The sequence below is a fragment of the Pecten maximus genome, chromosome 18 (genome assembly GCF_902652985.1).
Source record: "Pecten maximus chromosome 18, xPecMax1.1, whole genome shotgun sequence".
NCBI lineage: Eukaryota > Metazoa > Mollusca > Bivalvia > Pectinida > Pectinidae > Pecten > Pecten maximus.
Genome location: NC_047032.1, coordinates 6,896,566 through 6,919,969, shown reverse-complemented (window position 1 = coordinate 6,919,969; position 23,404 = coordinate 6,896,566). Strand labels below are relative to the sequence as shown.

At 36.7% G+C, this 23,404-nt stretch overlaps 3 protein-coding genes across 5 annotated transcripts in view; 2 read left to right on the top strand and 1 right to left on the bottom strand.

Moving 5' to 3' along the window:
- Positions 1 to 6,688: 6,688 nt before the first annotated feature.
- On the top strand, positions 6,689 to 14,275 carry LOC117316464. Of its 2 annotated transcripts, XM_033871060.1 has the most exons (8): positions 6,689 to 6,769; positions 7,474 to 7,515; positions 9,201 to 9,332; positions 10,729 to 10,783; positions 11,539 to 11,625; positions 12,072 to 12,179; positions 13,297 to 13,337; positions 14,160 to 14,275. In XM_033871060.1, exons 1-8 carry the CDS (start codon positions 6,761 to 6,763, stop codon positions 14,208 to 14,210), a joined length of 525 nt encoding a protein of 174 aa, XP_033726951.1. In that variant the 5' UTR covers positions 6,689 to 6,760; the 3' UTR covers positions 14,211 to 14,275. The 2 variants fall into 2 exon arrangements, with proteins under 2 accessions (XP_033726951.1, XP_033726952.1); XM_033871061.1 differs by lacking the exon at positions 13,297 to 13,337.
- A 2,494-nt stretch (positions 14,276 to 16,769) lies between these two features.
- On the bottom strand, positions 16,770 to 21,702 carry LOC117316218 (splicing factor 3B subunit 6-like). The gene is made up of 4 exons (XM_033870756.1): positions 21,610 to 21,702; positions 19,694 to 19,812; positions 18,925 to 19,063; positions 16,770 to 17,708 (listed from the first exon to the last, which is right to left on the bottom strand). The coding sequence occupies exons 1-4, from the start codon at positions 21,631 to 21,633 to the stop codon at positions 17,613 to 17,615; spliced, it is 378 nt and encodes a 125-aa protein (XP_033726647.1). The 5' UTR covers positions 21,634 to 21,702; the 3' UTR covers positions 16,770 to 17,612.
- A 174-nt stretch (positions 21,703 to 21,876) lies between these two features.
- Positions 21,877 to 23,404, top strand: part of LOC117316216 (tumor protein D54-like) — a 40,451-nt gene continuing 38,923 nt past the window's right edge. For both annotated transcript variants that reach the window (XM_033870755.1, XM_033870754.1), the window contains exon 1: positions 21,877 to 22,053. In XM_033870755.1, coding sequence (XP_033726646.1) covers positions 22,002 to 22,053 — 52 coding nt within the window. In that variant the 5' untranslated portion in view covers positions 21,877 to 22,001. The remainder of the gene's footprint in view (positions 22,054 to 23,404) is intronic.

Below are 23,404 nucleotides of genomic sequence, written 5' to 3'. Positions count from 1 at the left end.
TCAAGGCTTCTTTTCTAGGATATACTATTCAAATTCACTGATACATATCACAAACTGCCCATGCCGACTGTTCAAAGACTAGCGAAAGAAACAACAACAACAACAACAACAACAATATATCGCGACCTGGGCCCTGTCTGAAGGGTTTAACATTTCTGAGAGCATCTCTTCAGACATACCGTTTTGATTTCCTATATTTCAAACGCAAAAATAACCTTAAAATTTCAAGACTTTCGGAAGTTGAAGGGATCGTGCCATTGCACTTCTTATGCAGATCAGATGGACAATTAATTTGGAGTCCATCTATCGATCATTTTCTGTCTCGTCCGGAAATTCTTTGCCCAGGGAGGGTTGCAGGCTGTTCCCGAAACAGTCGGCATCGTATGACGACGCACCGACAGTATCGGGCAATGCGGATTTTGCGCCTGTTCAATCGACAGTCAGTGATTCTAAGGACCTAAAGTATTAATGATATGAGGCGACCAAAAACTCGAAATATATTAAAAGAATGTCAAGATTTGGATGGGGTTGTGCAAAAGATCCTGATTTATTAAATTTTATTATAATAATAATTTTTATTGTTGTTATTTATTTATTTATTTTTAAGCACATATTTTGGAAGAGCATGTGTAAATTCAGAATTTTAAAATTAATCATAACATGACAAGCATGTTAGGATAAACCCGGAGTGAAAAGTCCACCAATATTGTCTACCGCCTGTAATCTCAGAGGACTGTACAAAAGACATGAAACACACCTTGCATCGTGTAGTTGTATCGTCTTCTTACTAAATGGGAGCTTATTTTTGGAAACGGGAAAATTCTGGAAACATAATAAAGAACGGGCGTATAGTCTCAACCGATGGCACTAGTCATAAGTTAAGAATATAAAAACGTTATCATGAATGTAGGGCTTGCAAAATACTTAGATAATGGCATGAAGAATCGTCAGTTCTTGTTTCTATATTTTTACCTTGAAATCAATGACTTGTCGAAAAAAGAAAAAGAAAAAAGAAGAAAAAACGAACTTTCAGATATTTAAGAAAATTTAGGCTAGAAAGGACATAACTTTTTATTACAAATAAATAATTGACACATTTAGGAGATATATCCAACTAATTGTCATTAAATAAACAAAGGTTTAGAGTTCCAACGTGGTTGGACAGACTTTAAACATCCTATATTCTTAAGCATTTAAAATAATAGAAATATGTGCAATTAGTGGTAGGTATATGTATAACAAATATATATTACTTGATGTACTTCATTACAAAATGAATCATTATTTAAAACACAAGTTTGCGTTTCTTTTCATTTTTGAATTGAAGGTAGCATTTTGGTTTCCTTTAGAAAGTGTGACATTTACCTAGATTTGTGCAGCGGATGTCGTCAATGATACTGTGAAGGCACTTATCCTTGCAGAACACTTGGTCTTAGTCTCCTTGGACATTTTCAAGAGTCTCCAAGCAAATTTCTAATTTTCATTGGTTTTTTGCTTCTTTTCATGGCATTCTGAAAAAAATGAAATAGTCTGCAGCGAAAATATCTTCTCTCACGGACATCATACCTACTGGACAAGAACATTTCAATTTAATACTGTTTGAGTTATTGTGTGATTCTAGTCAGACTGTCAGAACTTTTAATGCATGAGCAACATATATACCTACTAACAAGAACTAGGTTAGCACTGGAAAGTTTGTTAAGATGGGGACTGAAATGTTTACAGGACATGATATAATGAAGGAAAGAAAACGACTGTACTGCAATGTGCAGTAAATACACAAAGCTTTTTAATTGAAGGCTTAGATATTTGCAGCATATGATGACTTAGCCAGAGTTTCCCCTTGCCACGAAATAACAAGATGAATTGTTCATCCTTGGGAAGACAGTCTTCGATTTGTGAAATCTCCATCAGTTGAGTTGTCAAATTGTTGTGTAACGCAGAGATTTTTGAACACGTCGTCTTGCTTCAGAATAAAGACAAGTGCAAAACATCCAAATTACATTCCTCCGAAAATGAATATTTCCACCACACTAACGCTAACTAGCTTCACATGTCTTGGGTTAACCATAGGAAGGTTGGTACTTCGATATGGAAACAAACTAGGCACCTAAATACTTCCTCTGTAGAATTTGATTATACATGAATAAGTGTTAGGTCATATTAGAAGGCTTCTAATTTCTATACGGGTACATAAAATTACATACTACAATGTATGTAGTCACATGTTGTTAAGATTTTACAGCATAGATCAAATTAAGTGCACAACGCTCTGATATGCAATGTATCTCGTGTTTATAATAATATACCTTGTATTTCAGACGTTTTCTTTGTAACTGCTTTCAAATAACGGAATTACAGAGGACAATGTTTAATATAACTTTTACTATGATGTTCTCTCACTTCTATACAATGTCGGGGGTCTGACATCTACACAACGTCGGGGTTCTGACGTCTATACAACGTCGGGGTTCTGACGTCTATACAACGTCGGGGTTCTGACGTCTATACAACGTCGGGGTTCTGACATCTATACAACGTCGGGGGTCTGACGTCTATACAACGTCGGGGTCCTGACATCTATACAACGTCGGGGTTCTGACCTCTATACAACGTCGTGGTTCTGACTATATCCAGCATCGGGGTTCTCACGTCTTAAATTGCACAACCAAATACAATATCCCATACATGAACAATGTATCTCGTGTTTGTTTACATTGTATTTCAGAGTCTCTTCATTAACTGTTTCCAAAGCGCAATTTCAGGGGCAAAAACCCTCAATTTAACTTAAACTATGATGTTCCCTAACGTCTATCCAACGTCGAGGCTCTGGCGTTTAAAGAATGTTGGAGTTTTGACGTCTTCACAAAGTCGGAGTTCTATCTTATAAACAACGCCGGGGTTCTGACGTATACACAACGTCGAGGTTCTCACGTCTATACAAAATCGGAGTCCTCACCTCTTATATTGCACAAACAAATACAATAGCCCATACATGTATAATGTATCTCTTGCTTGTTTGCATTGCATTTCAGGCGTCTCTTCTTTAACTGCTTCCTAAAAACGTAATTTCAGGGGCAAAACCCCTCAATATAACAAACTATGATGTTCTCTCACGTCTACCCAACATCGGGGCTCTGACGTCTTCACAACGTCGGGGTTCTGGCGTCTATAAAATGTCGGGATTCTGACGTCTCAAACAGCACATCAATTACAATAGCCATACAATTTATTTCTTTTTTTAATAACATTGTATTTCATTCGTTTTATTCTGTAACTGCATCCTAATATCGCAATCTCATGGGAAACCCTCAATATGACTTTTACTATGATGTTCCCTCAGGTTTATCCTACGTCGGGGCTCTGACGTCTATCCAACGTCAGGGGTCTGACGTCTACACAACGTCAGGGGTCTGACGTCTGCACAACGATAAGATTCTGACGTCTAGCAACGTCGAGGTTCTGACGTCTATCCAACGTCAGGGTTCTGACGTCTACACAACGTCAGGGGTATGACGTCTATGCAACGTCGAGGTTCTGACGTCTATCCAACGTCGGGGGTCTGCCGTGTGCCCAAAATCGGGGTTCTAACGTCACAAACAAATACAATAGCCCATACATGTACAATGTATCTCGTGTTTGTTTGATGTTCCCTCACGTATACCCAACGTCAGATTTCTGGCGTCTAAAGAACGTCAGAGTTCTGACGTATACACAACGTCAGAGTTCTGACGTCTTCACAACTTCGGGGCTCTGATGTCTAACCAACGTCGAGGCTCTGACGTCTATAGAGCTTTGGGGTTCTGGCATCTAAATAACATCAGAGTTCTGGAGTCTAAAAAACGTCGGAGTTTTGACGTCTTCACAAATTCGGAGTTCCATCTTATAAACAACGTCAGGGTTCTGACGTAAACAGAACATCGGGGCTCTGGCGTCTATACAACGTCAGGGTTCTGACGTCTACACAACGTCAGGATTCTGACATATATACAACGTTGGGGTTCTGACGTCTATCCAACGTCGGGGTCCTGACGTCTATACAACGTCGTGGTTCTGACGTCTATACAACGTCGGGGTTCTGACGTATACACAATATCGGGGGTCTGACATATATACAACGTCAGGGTTCTGACGTCTATACAACGTCGGGTTCCTGACATCTATACAACGTCGGGGTCCTGACATCTATACAACGTCGGGGCTCTGACGCCTATACAACGTCGGGGTCCTGACATCTATACAACGTCTTCACATTGTCGGGGCTCTGACGTCTATAGAACGTTGGGGTTCTGGCATCTTAATAACGTCAGAGTTTTGACGTCTTCACAAAGTCTGAGTTCCATCTTATAAACAACGTCGGGGTTCTGGCGTCTATACAACGTCGCGGTTCTGACGTCTATACAACGTCAGGGTTCTGACGTCTACTGAACGACGGGATTCTGACGTTATCCAACGTCAGGGTTCTGACTTCTATACATCAGAGTTCTGACGTCTACACATCGTCCCGGTTTTGACGTCTATACAACGTCGGAGTTCTGACGTCTATACAACGTCGGGGTTCTGACGTTTACACATCGTCCCGGTTTTGACGTCTATGCAATGTCGGGGTTCTGACGTCTATATAACGTAGTGGTTCTGACGTCTATACAACGTCGGGGTTCTGACGTATACACAACATCGGGGGTCTGACGTCTATACAACGTCGGGTTCCTGACATCTATACAACGTCGGGGTCCTGACATCTATACAACGTCGGGGCTCTGACGCCTATACAACGTCGGGGGTCTGACGTCTTCACATTGTCGGGCTTCTGACGTCTATAGAACGTTCGGGTTCTGGCATCTTAATAACGTCAGAGTTTTGACGTCTTCACAAAGTCTGAGTTCCATCTTATAAACAACGTCGGGAATCTGACGTTTACACATCGTCCCGGTTTTGACGTCTATACAATGTCGGGGTTCTGACGTCTATACAACGTCGTGGTTCTGACGTCTACACAACGTCGGGGTTCTGACGTCTACACATCGTCCCGGTTTTGACGTCTATACAACGTCGGAGTTCTGACATCTATACAACGTCGTGGTTCTGACGTCTACACATCGTCCCGGTTTTGACGTCTATACAACGTCGGAGTTCTGACATCTATACAACGTCGTGGTTCTGACGTCTATACAACGTCGGCGTTCTGACGTCTATACAACGTCGGAGTTCTGACATATATACAACGTCGTGGTTCTGACGTCTATACAACGTCGTGGTTCTGATGTCTATACAACGTCGGGGTTCTGACGTCTATACAACGTCGGTGTCCTGACATCTATACAACGTTGGGGTTCTGACGTATATCCAACGTCGGGGCTCTGACGTCTATACAACGTCGGGGTCCTGACATCAAAACAACGTCGGGGTTCTGATCGACATCTATACAACGTCAGGGTCCTGACATCTATACAACGTCAGGGTCCTGACATCTATACAACGTCGGGGTCCTGACATCTATACAACGTCAGTGTCCTGACATCTATATAACGTCAGAGTTCTTACGTCTATACAACGTCGGGGTTCTGACGTATATCCAACGTCGGGGTCCTGACGTCTATACAACGTCGGGGTTCTGACGTCTATACAACGTCGTGGTTCTGACTATATCCAGCATCGGGGTCCTGACGTCTATACAACGTCGGGGTTCTGACATCTATACAACGTCGGGGCTCAAACTTCTATCCAACGTCGGGGTCTGACATCTATACAACGTCAGGGTTCTGACGTCTATACAACGTCGGGGTCCTGACATCTATCCAACGTCGGGGTTCTGACATCTATACAACGTCGGGGCTCTGACGTCTACCGTACTGCTGCCTAGATGCGCAATATGTGCGACAATATTTCAAATGTCATGTTTATAGTTCAGGTGTATAATAGCACTTATATAATATAGTAGGTACACAATTATCTTATAAAAGTGCTCCTAATCCGAAGAAGTTGCTCGCTCGTGCAGGTTTGTCGTGGATGTGTTCTTGGGCAAGACACTTAAGTCTCATCACGTTCTATTTTTTCTATATATTTGATGCATTTTGACAAATTCTCAATTAATTTTGATGACTTCGTTTTTCAATATGTATTTTCTTGAAATTCCATTCATTAGATTCTAGAAGACAATTAGCTCATTTACCTGATATTTTTCTTAAAACAGATAAATATAAGCATGTTGCCCGAAATGTCACGTCAATTTGTTCTTTATTCTTACCAGAGACCTATAGGCTATACTATTTTTTTTAAACGTAAAAAATTGCAATTTTAATATTTCTTGAAATTAGCTTATGTAGAAATATTTATGCAAATATTATCAGAGGAATGAGCAAATAATTCTCTACATGTATGTATTGAAATTCCACCGAAAAACGAAGTCATAGGAATTAAATGAAAATTTTGTCAAAAAAGTAAAAATGTTACGTGACCGAATAGGGAGGTAGCCTAGTGAACTGTTGCAACAGCCAATGCGCCCTACGCTAGAGGAATGTTGTGAAATCGAGTGGTGTAACATGGCAGGAATGAGTTATCGTATCTGTATGACGGTAATATCAGACAGAACAGCAACGACAGGAATATACGTCTGTAGGCCTATTGCTCTGAGGTCTAACTGATAACTGAGGGCTAAAACATGGGTAATAAAAAGGCACGAGGCCTTCCGGAGGATAACTACCCGGAATCCTCGGAACCGTACGTAAAATACAATGCTGTTTTCACAAGATAAGCTAAGATGGCGAAGGTGACACTGTCAACAGGCTACTTCATCATTACATGTCTTCTCGATATGTTCTTAAAATTCATTTGACATGATTTATGCTTTACTGAAAAAATATTATGCATGTACATTCATTCGTGAAATATGTATGGAAATATTTAACGGAAGATCATACCGTTAGGCCATTTTGTCATTCCGTACAATGTATGAATCCCGGCTGCATCCTAGCCCGAGTTTCCTTAGTTTGGCCCTGACATGGACATGGTGTCAGGACCAGAGGAAACTCGGGGTAGCTGCATCCATGTATTTGTCAGACCTGACCATAAGACTCGTCTGTCAATACATTCAATATATTGTCTAATCCTTGATTACCTTTCCTTCATAGGTTTTTATAACAACATCTCTTAATTGATTTTATCACAGGTACAAGTACTTATATATAATTAGGGTAATAATTTCTTACCCGAAGTACCTGTGGCTTTTAACAGATTTACTTTTCCATAGGAAATTATAAAGTATTGTGTTTAACTTGTTAATAAAATTCAAATCAAGATTTGGTAAGGGAGCGCTAAAAATATTATCTAAAGCAGAAAATTGATACCATCCAATTTTACTTCGGAGTCTGCACAAGTTTTGATACCTGTTATACGACAGAACTGTGTTTTTCCCTTTTCTTTTTTTCACAGTATTACATTGTTAATAAATGTTCCGATTTTCCTTCCTTCCAGGTAGAAGCTGGGTCAGAAAGTAAAAGAATTACAATATCACAGGTACCTACGATATGATGAATTAGTCACTCACCAAATGTAAAATTATATGCCAAGGGAACTCGCTCTAGTCACTGAATGTTGGACCGACCCACCATATGCGATAATTGAATGTGGTGATATTTAGCTAGTGTGAATGAATTGAGGAATATCACATATTTTAGTAGGTGATATTGGTTCAATACAAGTGAACCCATGAATCACTGGTATGTAGAAATGGAAGAATAAATAGTGAATCACTTTCTTTGAACTTCTGATATTACTTGCTAAAATACTAAAATTGTTCATTTTCCTTGATCCTTATTTCCAGGGCTTTTTCTACCTGGTTTGATACTGGGCCTTTTCCTTTTTTGTCTCATTTTGGGAAGAAAGTTAGTGAATTGGGAGAGATTTTTTCAGGAGTAAACTGCAAATTTTGGGAATTTGGCTTAAATATGATATACATGTAGTTTCAATTGGGAATGGGGCCTATTAATGGCCTTAAAAAGCCTTTAAAAAAAAACTGAATTAATTTACACTAGTTAGTACCACCAAATGCAATCATTAAATTATTGAGTGCTGTGGGTCTGTCAAAAATTCAGTTGTGTAGAATTTATTCTTTAAATTAATCAGCTGTGTAGTCTTGTCATATGATTTCAACCAATAGGGGACGGTAATTCTTTGAAATGTCTGGTTTATTATCAAAGAAGCAATATTATTAATGTTGAAGTCATGGACATGCTCCGATGTAATTATTGAAATGATTTGGAAAAACAAAATCAACCTCTGCTATTGTTTTTATCTCACATGAGTCTATGGCTCTGGGTTTAAGTGTTTTCCCTAAGAGCCGGCCGCCGGCAAAATTGCCCGTTTATAATGACAAACTGGCCGGCTACAAAATTGAAAGGTTAAAAAATAAAGATTACTGTTTTTAGCTCACACGAGTCTCTGGCTCTGTGTTTTGAGCTATTGCTGCTAGTATATGGCATCGCCTGTTGTCCGTTGGTTGTTGTTTGTAAACTTTCCTCAACATATATCTTTTATGAAACTTGCTTGGAATGACTCATTCAATGGTACTGACCAAATATTTCTATGCTTAACTCATTTACCCCTGAACTCTCCTAATGAACTGTACCTACCTAGGAATTGGAAGAAGTTAAATGTGTCTTTAGGGGTAAATGAGTTAAGGTGAAAATAAAGATTGCTGTCATGATGGCTGTATAGCTAAAATATTATTTGCATGTTTAATATACCTTTTGGACTAATATATGCTATTTCAAAAATCCATTAAATTTACAAAATATAAGATGTCGGGCCAAATCTGTCAGATGATCGGTTGACACAGTGGCAACACACTTGCCGTTCACCTAGGCGGCCGGGGTTTGATTCCCCGATCGGATGTGAAAACGTTAAGGGTCCCCTGTGCGACCACGTGGGTTTTCCTTTGGTACTCCGGTTTCCTCCCACAGTAAAACACCTTGTACGCTTCCATCTGGGTCAACAAAGTGATTATATATATATAAATATAAGTCAATATAACTTGTTTCGCAATTGTTGTAATATAAATAAAGTTTACAACAGTAATTAATTATCACTTGTTAAACACATCATACCAAACAAAAATATATTTCGTTTTGCCTTATTGCTTCCAAACCAAGGAAGTATGAACTTTTAACCCCCTAAAACAATGAACTATCTTTGTTTTTCAGTTGCCATTATACAGTAACCCTGAACCAAAGAAGTATGAGGACGTCAGTAGTACTGGTACACTCAGAACGACATTGAAGGGGTATGTGTCGCCTGTCACCCGTGCCCTTCTACCAGGGCTGACATATGTCAAGGTTAGTAGTTCTCTAAGTGCAAGGTAAGAATAGTTATGCAAGGTCAAGTTCAGCAATTATGTAAGGTCAGTGCTACTAGTCTTGTAAGGAGAAGATTTGTTGCTGGTCAAGGTTGGTGTGGTTCTGTACTTTTATCTTTAAGGTCAATGTCAGTAGTTCTGTAGGGTCAAGGTCAGCAATTCTGTAAGGTCAGTGTCACTAGTCTTGTAAGGAGATTTGTTGCTGTTCAAGGTCAAGGTTGGTGTAGTTCTGTACTTTTATCTTTAAGGTCAATGTTAAGGTCAATGTCAGTAGTTCTGTAGGGTCAAGGTCAGAGGGTCAAAGTCAGCAATTCTGTAAGGTCAGTGTTGCAAGTCTTGTAAGGAGAAGATTTGTTGCTGGTCAAGGTCAAGGTTGGTGTAGCTCTGTACTTTTATCTTTAAGGTCAATGTCAGTAGTTCTGTAGGGTCAAGGTCAGCAGTTTTAGAAGGTCAGTGTCACTAGTCTTGTAAGGAGATTTGTTACTGGTCAAGGTCAAGGTTGGTGTAATTCTGTACTTTTATCTGTAAGGTCAATGTCAGTAGTTCTGTAAGGTCATGGGTCGTAGTTTTTATATTCCCATCAAAGTTGACAGAAGTATTATGGTGCTAGGGTACTGATATTTGACATTAGGGTCTCTTTGGGGTTATACTATCCTCTCCCGGAGTTGTACTAAAAGATTTGTATGGGGAAATCCTGTTTTTTGACAATTTTGTACTTAGGGGATTTTTATGTGAACAAAAACCTTACCTTTATTGTGCAAGTGTTGAAAGGCATTAACACATCACTTTATAGTTGCACTAGGGTACTGATATTTGACATTAAGGTTTGACTATTGACTCATTGAGTCAAAGTAAGGGAATTTCGGAATACCTGCTTTATGACATGTTTTGGACTAACATTTTTTGCACTTTTGAAGATATCAGAGATTTTTTAGCTATTTATAAATTATGTCAATTAATGTTGAGTATCACAAATAAATTCTGTCAGGTACACAATATGAATCTTATTTATCCAATACGGAAAACATTACCAATTTATATATTATGATTATTTATTGACAAACATTTTCAAGACGAGCTATGCTGTTCTGCAACAGCTCTTGTTGTCATATTTGTCATCGTCAGATACCATGGTTGATTGCACTTGGCTACGCTACACTTATCAAGTGATAAGATGTCTTTTTATACCCATCAGAATTATATGGGATTATTATGGTATGTAATGTTTTCCAACCTCTGACATAAACTTGTTTGTCCAGACTATACAGCTTGTGATATCTAGATATTAAATTATCTTAAAATTGATCAAATATATAAAAATGTATATTCATTTCAAGATATTGATGCCAAATACAACTTGTTTGAATTATTTTCAGGCTGGGACAGAACGTGCAAAAGAAATTGGGCAGACAGGCTATGCACACACAATGAGTAAATTTAGCTTTTTAATATCTCTTTAATCTGTAAGGAATTTGGAGTTTGTCTCTTTATAATAGAATGGGATTATGGGGTTGATTACTATATTCGAAAGGGTGGCTGGGTAGCACATTGGTAACACACTGGCCTTACACCTAGGTGGCCTGGGTTTGATTCTCTGATCAGACGTGAAAAGGTATTGTGGTCACCTGCCTGACCACGTGGGTTTTCCCTGGGTTCGCCTGCTTCCTTCCACAGTAAGACCCCTCGCACGCTTCAATCTGGGTCTCTTGTTGAAATTTGTAATTTTATGTTAGACTTAATAAAATGACAATGAACAATTTTACCAGTGTACTATTAAACTATTCAATCACAAGGTAGCAAATCAGTGGATTATACTGTATGCTTAATGAAGAGAATCTTTCCAAATGTTCCTGAATAACTATTTTCAATGAACTGTCTTTAAAGAAAGAATTCAATCTTATTAAACTTGAGATTTTGTTTTCACTTTAAATAAATCTTGATCTCAGTTGGCAATTACGAATACCAAGCTTATTTTGACCAAGGAAAAAAACCTCATTGTGAGAAAGATCATAGATCAATTTGTCGTGCATGCAGAATGACAGGTCAGAGAAATTTTAGCGCTGCACTTGAATTAGCGAGATGACTTGAGCGCGAAAGACGCTAATATTACTGCTGAAATAAGTACACGTACAGTATTACCAGTTAATAGTTCACTGAAATATCACCCAAACTTGTTGCTTTTACAGCTTCAGTCCAGGTGATCCAAAACGACCCGTATGGTCCGGCATCTGTCGGAGGTGGTGCTGTCTGTGGAATCCTTCTTGGTATCAGAGGTAGATAGATATAGGATCATAAATAAGCTCTCATTTTATATGAAATTTTGCAAAACAAATCGTTGAAGGCCTTTTTTTTTTATTTGACAAGTAAATATCGTGTTTCATAAAATCATTTTGAAGTCTTTTTTATCACATAACTGATATCTCAAAATGTAATATTTTAAAATGTGATATGTGATATCTTTAAAAAGTCCAATATTATAGAAAATTGGTCTGTTACACAACTATAAAAATTCATTTGAAGTTTTATAATTGGTTCAAGTTACTACATATAATTTCTATCAATTTCTGTTACCAAAGACAATATCGACTAATTTGGCAGAATTGATCCTAATCAGGGTTTCTGAAAAGTTTTTTGCAACGAAAAACCCATTTGTATTAGCCAGCTAAACATAAAGAGAATTGTATCTATGGGGTAAAATAAAATCTTTCTTTTCACACAGGAGGGAAAATAATGAAATCATTGCTGTCGGTTAGTGGAGCTGCTCTTGGAGGGTATATGTATTACTACCAGCCATGGAATCAAGCATCCGAGATCTTCAGTAATTTACGTAAGCCAGAAACATTACTCAACATATTTATCCTGCATAGTGCAATAAGCCCAGTGGACCAACATAATGGAGGATAGGCTTATTGAGTAGGACAGTGATGAAATTATATTTCTTGGTGGTTCTACTGAACTCATGGTATAAGATGTGTATGGATTTCTCAAATCTGGGGGATAGATGGCATAAGATGTGAATGGATTTCTCAAATCTGGGGGATAGATGGCATAAGATGTGAATGGATTTCTCAAATCTGGGGGATAGATGGCATAAGATGTGGATGGATTTCTCAAATCTGGGGGATAGATGGCATAAGATGTGGATGGATTTCTCAAATCTGGGGGATAGATGGCATAAGATGTGGATGGATTTCTCAAATCTGGGGGATTGATGGCATAAGATGTGAATGGATTTCTCAAATCTGGGGGATTGATGGCATAAGATGTGAATGGATTTCTCAAATCTGGGGGATAGATGGCATAAGATGTGGATGGATTTCTCAAATCTGGGGGATTGATGGCATAAGATGTGAATGGATTTCTCAAATCTGGGGGATTGATGGCATAAGATGTGAATGGATTTCTCAAATCTGGGGGATAGACTTATAACAGGATGATGAAATATCATTTGTAGTATGTAGTTCTAATGAAATTGTTATGAAAATAATTATCAAGGTTGAACTTATTCCCAGGTAAATGTTGAAGGTTGAATTATAATTTTATCAAGATACTTGTATGCTTTTTTTTTAAGATATGTCTTTCAGTATGTGGGATAATGTGATATTTTTAAAATTTAGATAAGTCATACTTAACACATACATGTTAATACAATAATGTAGTTTATCTGGTTTCATCAAATCATCAATGTGTTTATTAGTTTTGCTGGTCAGCCAGTTCAGCATTGAACTAATATCTGTTTAAATACTCTTCGTTCTAAAATCTTAAGTGCACCAAAATTGGAATGTTTAAAGTATTATTTTTTCTAGCTCTTAAAAATAAAGTTTTGTTTGAAAAGAAACCCACTTACAATTTTTCAACCTGGTTGTTGAAAAAAGATACAAAATCAATTTGAAGGACTGTAAGATGAAATATATTGTGAAAAATGACATATTTTATTTTTACAGAAAAAAGCATAGAAGATCTTGTTTCACCTTCAAAAGAAAAGGCAAGTATAAGTAAAAAAAAAAAAAGACAATTAGAAGAAGAAAAAAAAAATAAAAAATTGAGGAGGGGGAAATTCCATGATCAGTGATTGGTTAAAGGACCAAGGTGAGTTTTACTCCAACAATGTGAGGTTTTACACGGCGAGATACTTTTGACAGGCGGAGTCGGCAAAATCATATGCCATACTGTAGCGTCCGTCTGTCTGTCCGTCAACAATTGACTTCTTCTTCATAAGTGCTGATTGGAATTGAACAAAATTTGACTGGTAGCATTGTTATGGGGTGTAGATTCAAAATTGTCCAAATGGTTGGGCTGCCCCCCGCAGGGGGTGGGGCCAAATTGATGTAAACAACTTCTTCTCTGAAACTAAGCATTGGATATTGCTCATATTTAATTTGTAGCATCCTTTTGGGATGGGGATTCAAAATTATGCAAAAAAAAAAAGGTTGGGCTGACCCCCTGGGGGTCTAAGGGTCCGGACCAAAAGGGGTCCATATGGCAATATTGATATTAATGACTACTTCTCTGGAACTAAGCGATGCATGACATAGATATTTTAGTGGTAACATCCCCAGGAGGCTGGGATTTAAATTCATACCCCCTACCCCTCATTCATCAACAAATAAAGCTATTATCAAATGTAACAAATATTTTGTTTTTATTTTCTCTCTCAAATAAACCAGGCGAGTTCTCTGGGCCTCTTGTTTGTGAATTCTATTGATATTCGGCAATAATTGTTTTTTCTCTCGATTATTTGTTTAGAACAGACTAAATTATACAGATATTAATCTAATGTTCATGAATTCGTTTTGTTTCATTTCAGAAAGCATCACCTGAAACAAAAACACCAACAGAAACAAAGAAAGACAGTTAAAACGATTCCATACAGTGATTTTTATGTTTCTTGTATCATATGTATATTAAATGCTATATAAAGAGTTTGTGGTCTTGACTATTTTATAATGATGATAATGGGCTCTTCAATTCGCCTTTCATCTGAGGTCAGGTCTGTCCATGGCATGTGTCAACAATCCTTACTCTTGCTATATCTAAAAGCTGAAGAATCTAACTTGAATTTCATTTCTAGGTTCCTCTTGGTCATTAGATGAGCTTGTAAAGTTTTGAGAATGATAGGGAACACAAAATGGCTTTTATTTTTCTTAGTCTCAAGTTTATAAATTTTTATGAGGGGTAATTGATAACAACAGATCCCTTAGGGATCTTGGTGCCCACCATGGAATGATCGTAATTTGGGCCCCATAGCTGAGAAAGGGTTTATTGAACAATTTACATGAAAGACGAGATGAACAGTTTACAAAAAACGAAAAGTGAAACCTGACTTAACCGACCGCTGATCAACATCCTGTAATATCCACCAAAATGGTGACATACGTACTCCAGTATCAATGCCTAAACTGACTTTACCGACTGCCTTATCCGACTAAGACCCCATCACATACAGTATTGGTAGTACTAAGGTCAAAGCTCAATGTCATCAAGACCAAAGGTCGCTAGGTCATAGGTCAAAGTCAAATTTTGTATTTTCACTGATGAATACTTTCAAACTTAAAGTCAACTGACCAAATATCAAGGTAACTTGGTCAAAGGTCATTTGGGTATTAAACTAAAGGACAAAAGGGATCTCTGTGAGCCTTATCTTCTCAAGTCCAAATGTAGTAGTCAAAAGTGTGAAACTCTTATCAAAATACCTACCAAGTATTTTATCTAAAATTGAAATACCAGTCCCCAACAGATGTGAATTATATACATAGAACGCACAGATGATTATTTTGTAATCAATTGGGTGAATCCATACCCTTAGTACGATGCTGTTGACCCCAGACAAACATTTTCTTTTATGTTGGCCAAAGGTCAAAACATTGGGTCACATTGACCTACTTTTGATATATGACACTCTGCCTTACCATGGTAGACCTCTACCCCAAAGCAGTGTAGGAGATATAGCCCAGACAAACTCTTTCTTTGATGTTGCTCAAAGGTCAAAATTTAAGTAGGCGTGACCTACTTTTGCAACACAACACACCGCTTCACCAAGATGAGCCCATACCACAAGGATAAAGTTTCAGTGACAAGTAGTGTAGAAGAGAGTCTGGACAAGATGGCTGATGGTAGGAAGGATAGATGGACAAAACGCAAGACTGTAGTCGGAAAAAAAGACGGACACAACTTAAGACTATAGTCGGAAGGACAGATGGACACAACTTAAGACTATAGTCGGAAGGACAGATGGACACAACTTAAGACTATAGTCGGAAGGTCAGACGGACACAACTTAAGACTAGTCGGAAGGATAGATGGACACAATGCAAGACTAGTCGGAAAAACAGACAGACACTACTTAAGACTATAGTTGGAAGGACGGATGGACACAATTTAAGACTATAGTCGGAAGGACAGATGGACACAATTTAAGACTAGTCAGAAGGACAGATGGACACAATTTAAGACTATAGTCGGAAGGACAGACAGACACAACGCAAGACCATACTTGATAGTTCCCAAGTTCAAGGTGGGGGACTAAGATGTACAATAGGCCTGCATTGATCACATCGTACCTGCTTTGTTCATTGTCCGTCTTTCAGTGAATCACAAAAAGTTTGGGCATTTCAACATTTCACCTATCCTGGTATGTGACCAAATAATTTCTTTTTGCAATTAATCAGGGTGAAAAAAAGTTGTTTTTAATGTTTCAGCAAGCTTTGTTACCTGGGAAGGTCAAGGTCATTTCTTTTCACAAACTTTGTCACAAATCATTCAAGAAATATAGGAAACAAAATGTAATGATCCTGGACATTGTAATGAGAAAAAGTGGTTTGAAGGAAAGTTTGACATTGGATAGATGTAAGAACTATAGATGCTGCACCACTGTTTTCCTAGCTAACAAAACACTTCAACACTCTTTGAAAGTATGTAGAATTTTAATCTTGTTACAGGAACATTTTACAACATGAATTTAATACAATACAGCTGTATAACTCCAAAATGGGAGATTTTAATACAGACAAATGAGTTTTCAGTTTGTGATTGTTGCTCAACTGAAAAAAATTAACAGCTGTGATTCAAACAAATATTTCTTTAGAAAGTTCGACAACATTTGAGGTTTGCCATTTTGTCAATTTGGAACGGATATAGCAGAATGTTTTTATCATGCTTTTCTGTAGATAATTATAGATAATAGATATTTTGGTCCTAAGTAATTTCTGTAAAAAGATTTGAACCTTTCAGAACTGAAATCAGCATCACTTTCAGTGTTCCAAATATTTTTTATTTGTTTTTAACCCCCAGTTTCGGCAATTGCACAAGAGAATTTCCAATGCATAATTATCTGGTACAATTACTGGTTGCTGTTGAAATATTAAATTTTGTACAATATTCGTATTCTTAGTCAAGTCACTTCAAAAATGTTTTGAACAACTTTCTCAATTGATGGAAGAGAAGTATTTACGCAGCTTTTGTAACAAGCGACTATTTTAGAATTTCAATTATGTACATATTTAGGTGGAGGGGATTTGTGACAACGAGACAACCAGTAAATTCTACCCAGATTATTCCTCAATAACAAACAAAATACATTTACATAAAATACATCCTATCTTTAGCATTATTTCTAGCACACAAAATATCACACATTCTTTTTCCACTCCAACTTTCACTACACAACAGCCTAGCAACAATTTGTCTGGAGATAATTTTGTCAAATTGAACATGAATTTGGACCCACAGTACCTTTGTGCTGTTTCAGTTAAATACATATCTCAGGAGGACTCCTGGAATAAAGAACATTCTTTACATGGTGTGTGCTGGAGAAAATACGACCTATTTATATAGTACAGTTCCAATTGATGGTCCCTGGTTGAAAAACTTAAGAGTCTTCCCATTGGGTAGATATTTTACTGGAATTGCCCTCAAATACATTATGTACTGGTTTCTAAAAAGTTCTGACAAAAAAAAAAAAAAAATCCTTGGCTTTATCAGGTCATGGAAACTTCATACTTATTACAAGATAGACATTTTAATTTCAAAATTCTAAATTAATTTTAAAATGACAATTGTTTTCCCATGACTCCACCTTTAATATTTGAATTTTAATCAGGTGATTCTAGATTCGATAATTTTTTGGGATGATGGCATATTTGTGCCGAGATAGATATATACATCATATTTTTCTTGCTCTCTAAGCAAGTTGTGACTCCATTGAAATCCTCAGACTTGATGAAAGGCTATGTGACACAGATGTTTTTGAGTAGTTTACACTTCATTTTTTATTAATATCTGGCGTACTAAGTCCATATTTTTGTTTCATTCTGTCGTTGTCTTCTTTTTTCTTTGTTTCGTCCAATTTCTTGAAAGCCTGAAAGGAAATAAAAAGAAAATATGATTTATGTGCTAGTCAATACATTTTACTTTTCATCAACTCAACAAATAGAATATCTAATTACAATGTATTTTGGGGCTATTTGGCGGATATAAAGGATGTTTCACTACTGACTATCAGACTATGTCATAAAAAATAATTCTATACGACATAACTACCAGTGTGAGATTCTGTTTATCACATATTTATGAGAAAATAAAGAAAACTTCATGCCTAAATAAGAGAAGCGAAATTTGACATCATAAGTTAGTGACATTAAAACAGTGTTACTACATGTCACAATACATTCATGACATGGCCGGGCGCCGTATAACATGGTAGAATGGGCCAGATATGAGATACATGTTGTATATGATAAAGTTTTAAAAATATAGGGTAAAACAAAAATAATTTTGCTTCCTGTTGGACAGGTAACATTAGGAGAAGTAGAAGATTTCAAATTTCCTTACTAAATATGGAAGGATGGTTTTGACATAGATAGTCACAATGCTTTCTTTAGAATTTCAACAAAAAGCTTTTAAATTTTCTAGAATTAACTGGTATATGTACATGTGTAACAGAAATCAAATGATTATTTTCTATGCATAAATTCAAACAAATAAAAATATACCATGTAAGATAATACAAATCCACAAACTCGCACATGCATTATCTAAAATTAAAATGGGCTATGATCACCTATATATCTGGAGGCATTGTGACAGCTTTTTGTAGAATTTTGTAGTTAAAACATTTCACTTGATACTATAGAATATTGCTTTCTCATAAAAAGTTATTTTTGTATATAAAAAGATTTGTGACATACTATGCATTCTATAATCAATATCATGACAAATATCCAACATACCAAGTATGTGCTGCAAATTATATATTATTATTTGTATAAAAGATAGAGATAGATATTTCCTAAACTTTGTAATCAAGTTTAGATATTTTACCACTTTATGGTTCAATGATGATGAATTTGTACAAATTTTGACAGACTACAGATTAGTTGTCTATGTAACAGGACTTATCTCCCCTTAAACAAGACCAGGACGCAAAGTTTTTTAAAAGAAACATTTTTTTTTTATATCTCCTCTGTGTAGCAGTTCTTTTGGATAAGTTCGTAAGGAGAAGGATATGTTGCATGGCACACTATGGATTGTCACGGCCGTTTGGAGAATCCGCCGATGGCTGGTGGGATGTTTACCTTATTAGATTGGTAATACAGCACAACGAGGTATCGGTTACAAACGTTAAACCCGGACAAATGATCACACGCATTCTTGGCATCGAAGATATCTTCATAGACTACAAACGCTGTCCCTTTGGATTCTGGAGTATTCCCTCTGTAAACAAGAGAAAATTACTCATCATTATGAATTTATAAATAACTAAAAGATGCTTGTGAAACATGATCGGACTGACCCAGAAGAATATAGTGATGCGCACTAAATTTGATCATTGTTCCAAACAAATCTAATTCCATTTATTGAAAAAAAAAACCATTAGCGATGTTTGATCCCAAAAGAACTTTCAAAATATTTAAACTATACATGAGTGAATAATGGTCTTGACAGACTGTTGGCAGATGAAGGTAACATACTAATGCCTTGACAATTGGTCGCTTTGTGGAGTATATATGACAAACCTTTCCAGTGTTAGTTAATAACTGATATAAGCTTGAACAGTAACTATAAAGAAAATGAGAGCCAGGTGGTGGCATATATAACGACTACTTTATATATCATATCTTTATGCTGTCAGAAAATGATTAATATTTATACATCAACTTCTTTGTTTACACTGGTTTGCGATGAGGCATATTTGGTGCATTTTGAGAAGAAAATTAATGAAAGGGAAGAAAAGTTTTCAGGAGTAAACATCAAAATTAAGTTATTTGGCTAAAATATGAAATAATTTTTAATGAAAAAAAAATGCATTGTAAGAAAATATGATTAGGCCTGATAATTACTTACACTCTGATCTGTCGAATGGCTCCATATTTACCAAAGATATCATACATTTCCTCGGCTGTTATTTTGTACGGTAAATTTCTGACATAAAGAATCCTGTTGACCTCTGGGGGCAGACGGACCTAGAACAATGAAATGTATATATATATACATGTATATATGTTTACACAGTTGTTCTGTTGATTAGTAAGTATATGTGTTTCATATATGTTTCCTTAGCAACCAACATGAAGGTTTCTTGTGAAATATATCAACACTTTTAATATATCTATAACTATAACCTTCAGTGGGGATTTTTTTTACTTTTGTCTTTTAGTATTAAATGACAAGAATTTTCTGTAACTGCATATTTATTGTAGAATGTCATAGATTCCTAGTTGGGTTATAATATAACAAGACTTTGAAGGATCATATCAGGATTTTTAATTTTAACAATCGGATATTTACATTTTTGTTATTTGTCAAACCTCAAAGTCTCACTCAATAGCCAAAAACACAGAGCAAATCCCTATAGGTAACATACTGCTTAGATTATGGGGCCATCGTAAAAAGATAACACCTTTTTTTTGTTACAAATGCATGAAAGAAATTTATGTGTTTTATTTCAAAGGATCCTGCATTTGAGTAACTTTTCCATTACTCAAACTATTACCTGTTATTCAAATGGAGGACTATATATTGTAATTGCTGTAACGTTAACAGGAGAAAAAGAAAATGTAGCAGCCAGACCGGAGTCAAAACCTGGCGCTCTACCAATCAAGCTACTTTAATTGGTCTCCAATGATTGACCCAATCCATGCCCAGTTCCGCTACATTCCTCCCTCCTTTTTTTCCCCCCCCGAGTCTTATCCCCGAAGACCACAAGTTTGGATATCTCTTTGCTAAGCGTACTCCTAAAGCTTTAAACATGAGTTGGCAAGCTCGCCAATTTTTTGCAATAGGAGAAAGAGAAAATATAGCTGCCAGAGTATCAGGATTTGAACCCGAGACCCATCAAACTCTTATAGAGAGACACTACCAATTGAAATGCTCGAGTTTCTTCTGGCCCTGACACCATGTCTGGTGTCGGATCAGAACACACTGCTATACAAAAACATGGAATTCTCCAACACTGTTATGTGTTGCGAAGATTTTGGTGCAAACACAATAAAATTGAGCGTGAGCTCATGACGTCATAACAGCTACCTTACACATATATAGATCAATCATATACATGTCATGTATATTTATTTACCCCAAAACACCCATTTTGTCCCGAATCGGTTTTCTATTCCATCCATATAGACCCTCGCTTTACGCTGGTCAAAATTCCCCTACACCAGACATGGTGTCAGGGCCAAAGGAAACTTGGGCTGCCAATTTGATGAGCTACCTAGCTATATAGCTATAATCGTCAATGATCGCCACGGTCCATATCCGCTACTTATATATATATTACAGTGAATGGTATGCATATGCGGTGTTGTGCCCATCATGTTATAGTTATAACAAATGACTATGCGATATAGGTCAGCACTTTTGAGATTTGTTTTTGGCAACTATCATTAAGACTTTTAGGTTCGACAAATATATAATGCTAAACGATAAAAATCATATGAACTTCAAAGACTTTTACTTAGCCAGGCTAGGCTATAATATGACGATTTTTCAAATGTGGCCAGGACAAGAAAAACAAATCTTGATTTTCCTCTTCTTTGCTAAGAACACAATATATACGTGCGTCGAGTTCGTCTTGGAGAGTCACGAGTGAAATACGATTTCATGACGTCGTAAACAAAACGATCATTTAGGCATTTTTTACATTTTCTGCCCTATAAGGGCATCCTAAGTACACATCTTGTGACAGATGTGTGAATACTTGAATGTTTTCATTGTAATTTATTACAAAGTTGGAGTAAAACTAATCAAATTACACTCACATTTCCCTTTCTGTTCAACGCCATCGTGCTGAAAGTAGTAAACGATTCAGTCTCTGTAGATATGAAGCTTTAATGCCTACAGTTAGGCATAAAGGGTTAAAACGTTAACGAGACCAAGATTGGCGACGTTAAACGTACTAGTTATCAATAACATTACAAATATGCTTTATTGTACTATAATATGGATTTAAGAAATGTTTCATGTAGCTTTTATTGATTTATTGGGTGATGAAATTCACATAAGAAAAAATATAACAAAAACAAATCTTTTTGTTTTGAGACTATGGTGGAAATGACGTCATCTTCCGCCATACTCGGAGAAAAACAATCCTGTCGTATCTATTTCCGGATTATCGTTAGCCGTTCGCTGTTGATTCTGACATAACGTGAAAATGTCATCGCCTTCTAAAGAAGACTCTGCATTTTCCTCGCCACGATCAGAAGGTAGGTTTTTAAAATAATTTCGAAATGCACTGCAAACACTGAAATCATATTTTTTTCAGAACGAACGTCAAGGACGAAAATTGGTGGAGAATGTTTACGTGGCTTGTACAATAATAAGTCAGCAGATGGTGTGTCATTCATCTTTATAACGCATTTACACAACATCTCTATACCATACAATACAGTACACGACGTTATGCATTTTAGGCAGATATATAGATATACAATCATGCTACAACAGTCATTTTGCAGCTAGAACACCAGGATTCAGGAAATCTAATACATGTATAACAAATTCATGTTTTTTAACCGTGCAACCCCCCCTTCTCACAAAGCTGAATTATGTTTATTACGAATCTGAAAGAGCAGGGAAAGCATGTTCCTTTGGAGCGCCCAACAAGACATATACGTGCACCGTTTACACTGGTTTACACTCACTAACTCTATCAATGTCCCCTTCCAGATAACCAGTAACTCTCAATAAATAAATAAAGCCAGGTCTGACAATGCATAAAAGGACCACATTGGATATATAGATCTCAAAATTATAGTCATAGTTTCTTCACTTACTTGTCTATTAGATAACCTGATGGCTTGCTGGCGGATGAGTAACTATCAATCACAACAAAATCATGGTTACATTGTCGAAATCCACTGGGCTATGTCCAAATTACAACAATAAAATCACTTCCATTGTATCTTGCATGCAAACACACTTATAAGCCTGAATCTCCATCATCAGAATGCTTGTCTGCAGAAATCAAATTATGCCTAATTGTGTTGGATTTATTTTTCTACCAATCTGATAGTATATTGATAAGTTATATAATTAAACGCTTAGTTAAAAAGGGAGTGATGGAAATATCCTACCCATGCTGGGGCTTGAACTAGCGACCTCTTCAGTTTCTCTAGGCGGATGTACTACCACTATGTATGTAAACGGAAACCCTCACAAGACTGAACTAGAAATAAGGTGTTAGACCAGTACTAGTGCTGTCTATACTTTCAGGCCCATGGACTCTCTTCTTTGTTTACAAAAACAATCAGAACCAAGGTTTTCAGTTCTATCAAAGCCTCTCAGTTTCATGTGTGTAACATATGTGGAAGAAAATTGATCTTTATCTCATTATTCGCAAGTTCAGCAAACAATATGTAAGCTCTGAGTTTTTATTACATTGCTAGCTCTGCTTAACCTGAACAAATGTTACTTTGACAGTTGGAGGGAAAACAGGTAAACCAATGTGTCATCGTGATCAGTGGGGAAACATCATCTGTCTGTGTGTCTCAAACCCATCATGTTCAAGTATAATCACCAAATTAATAATATATATTTTAGTCTTTAAATTTTAAA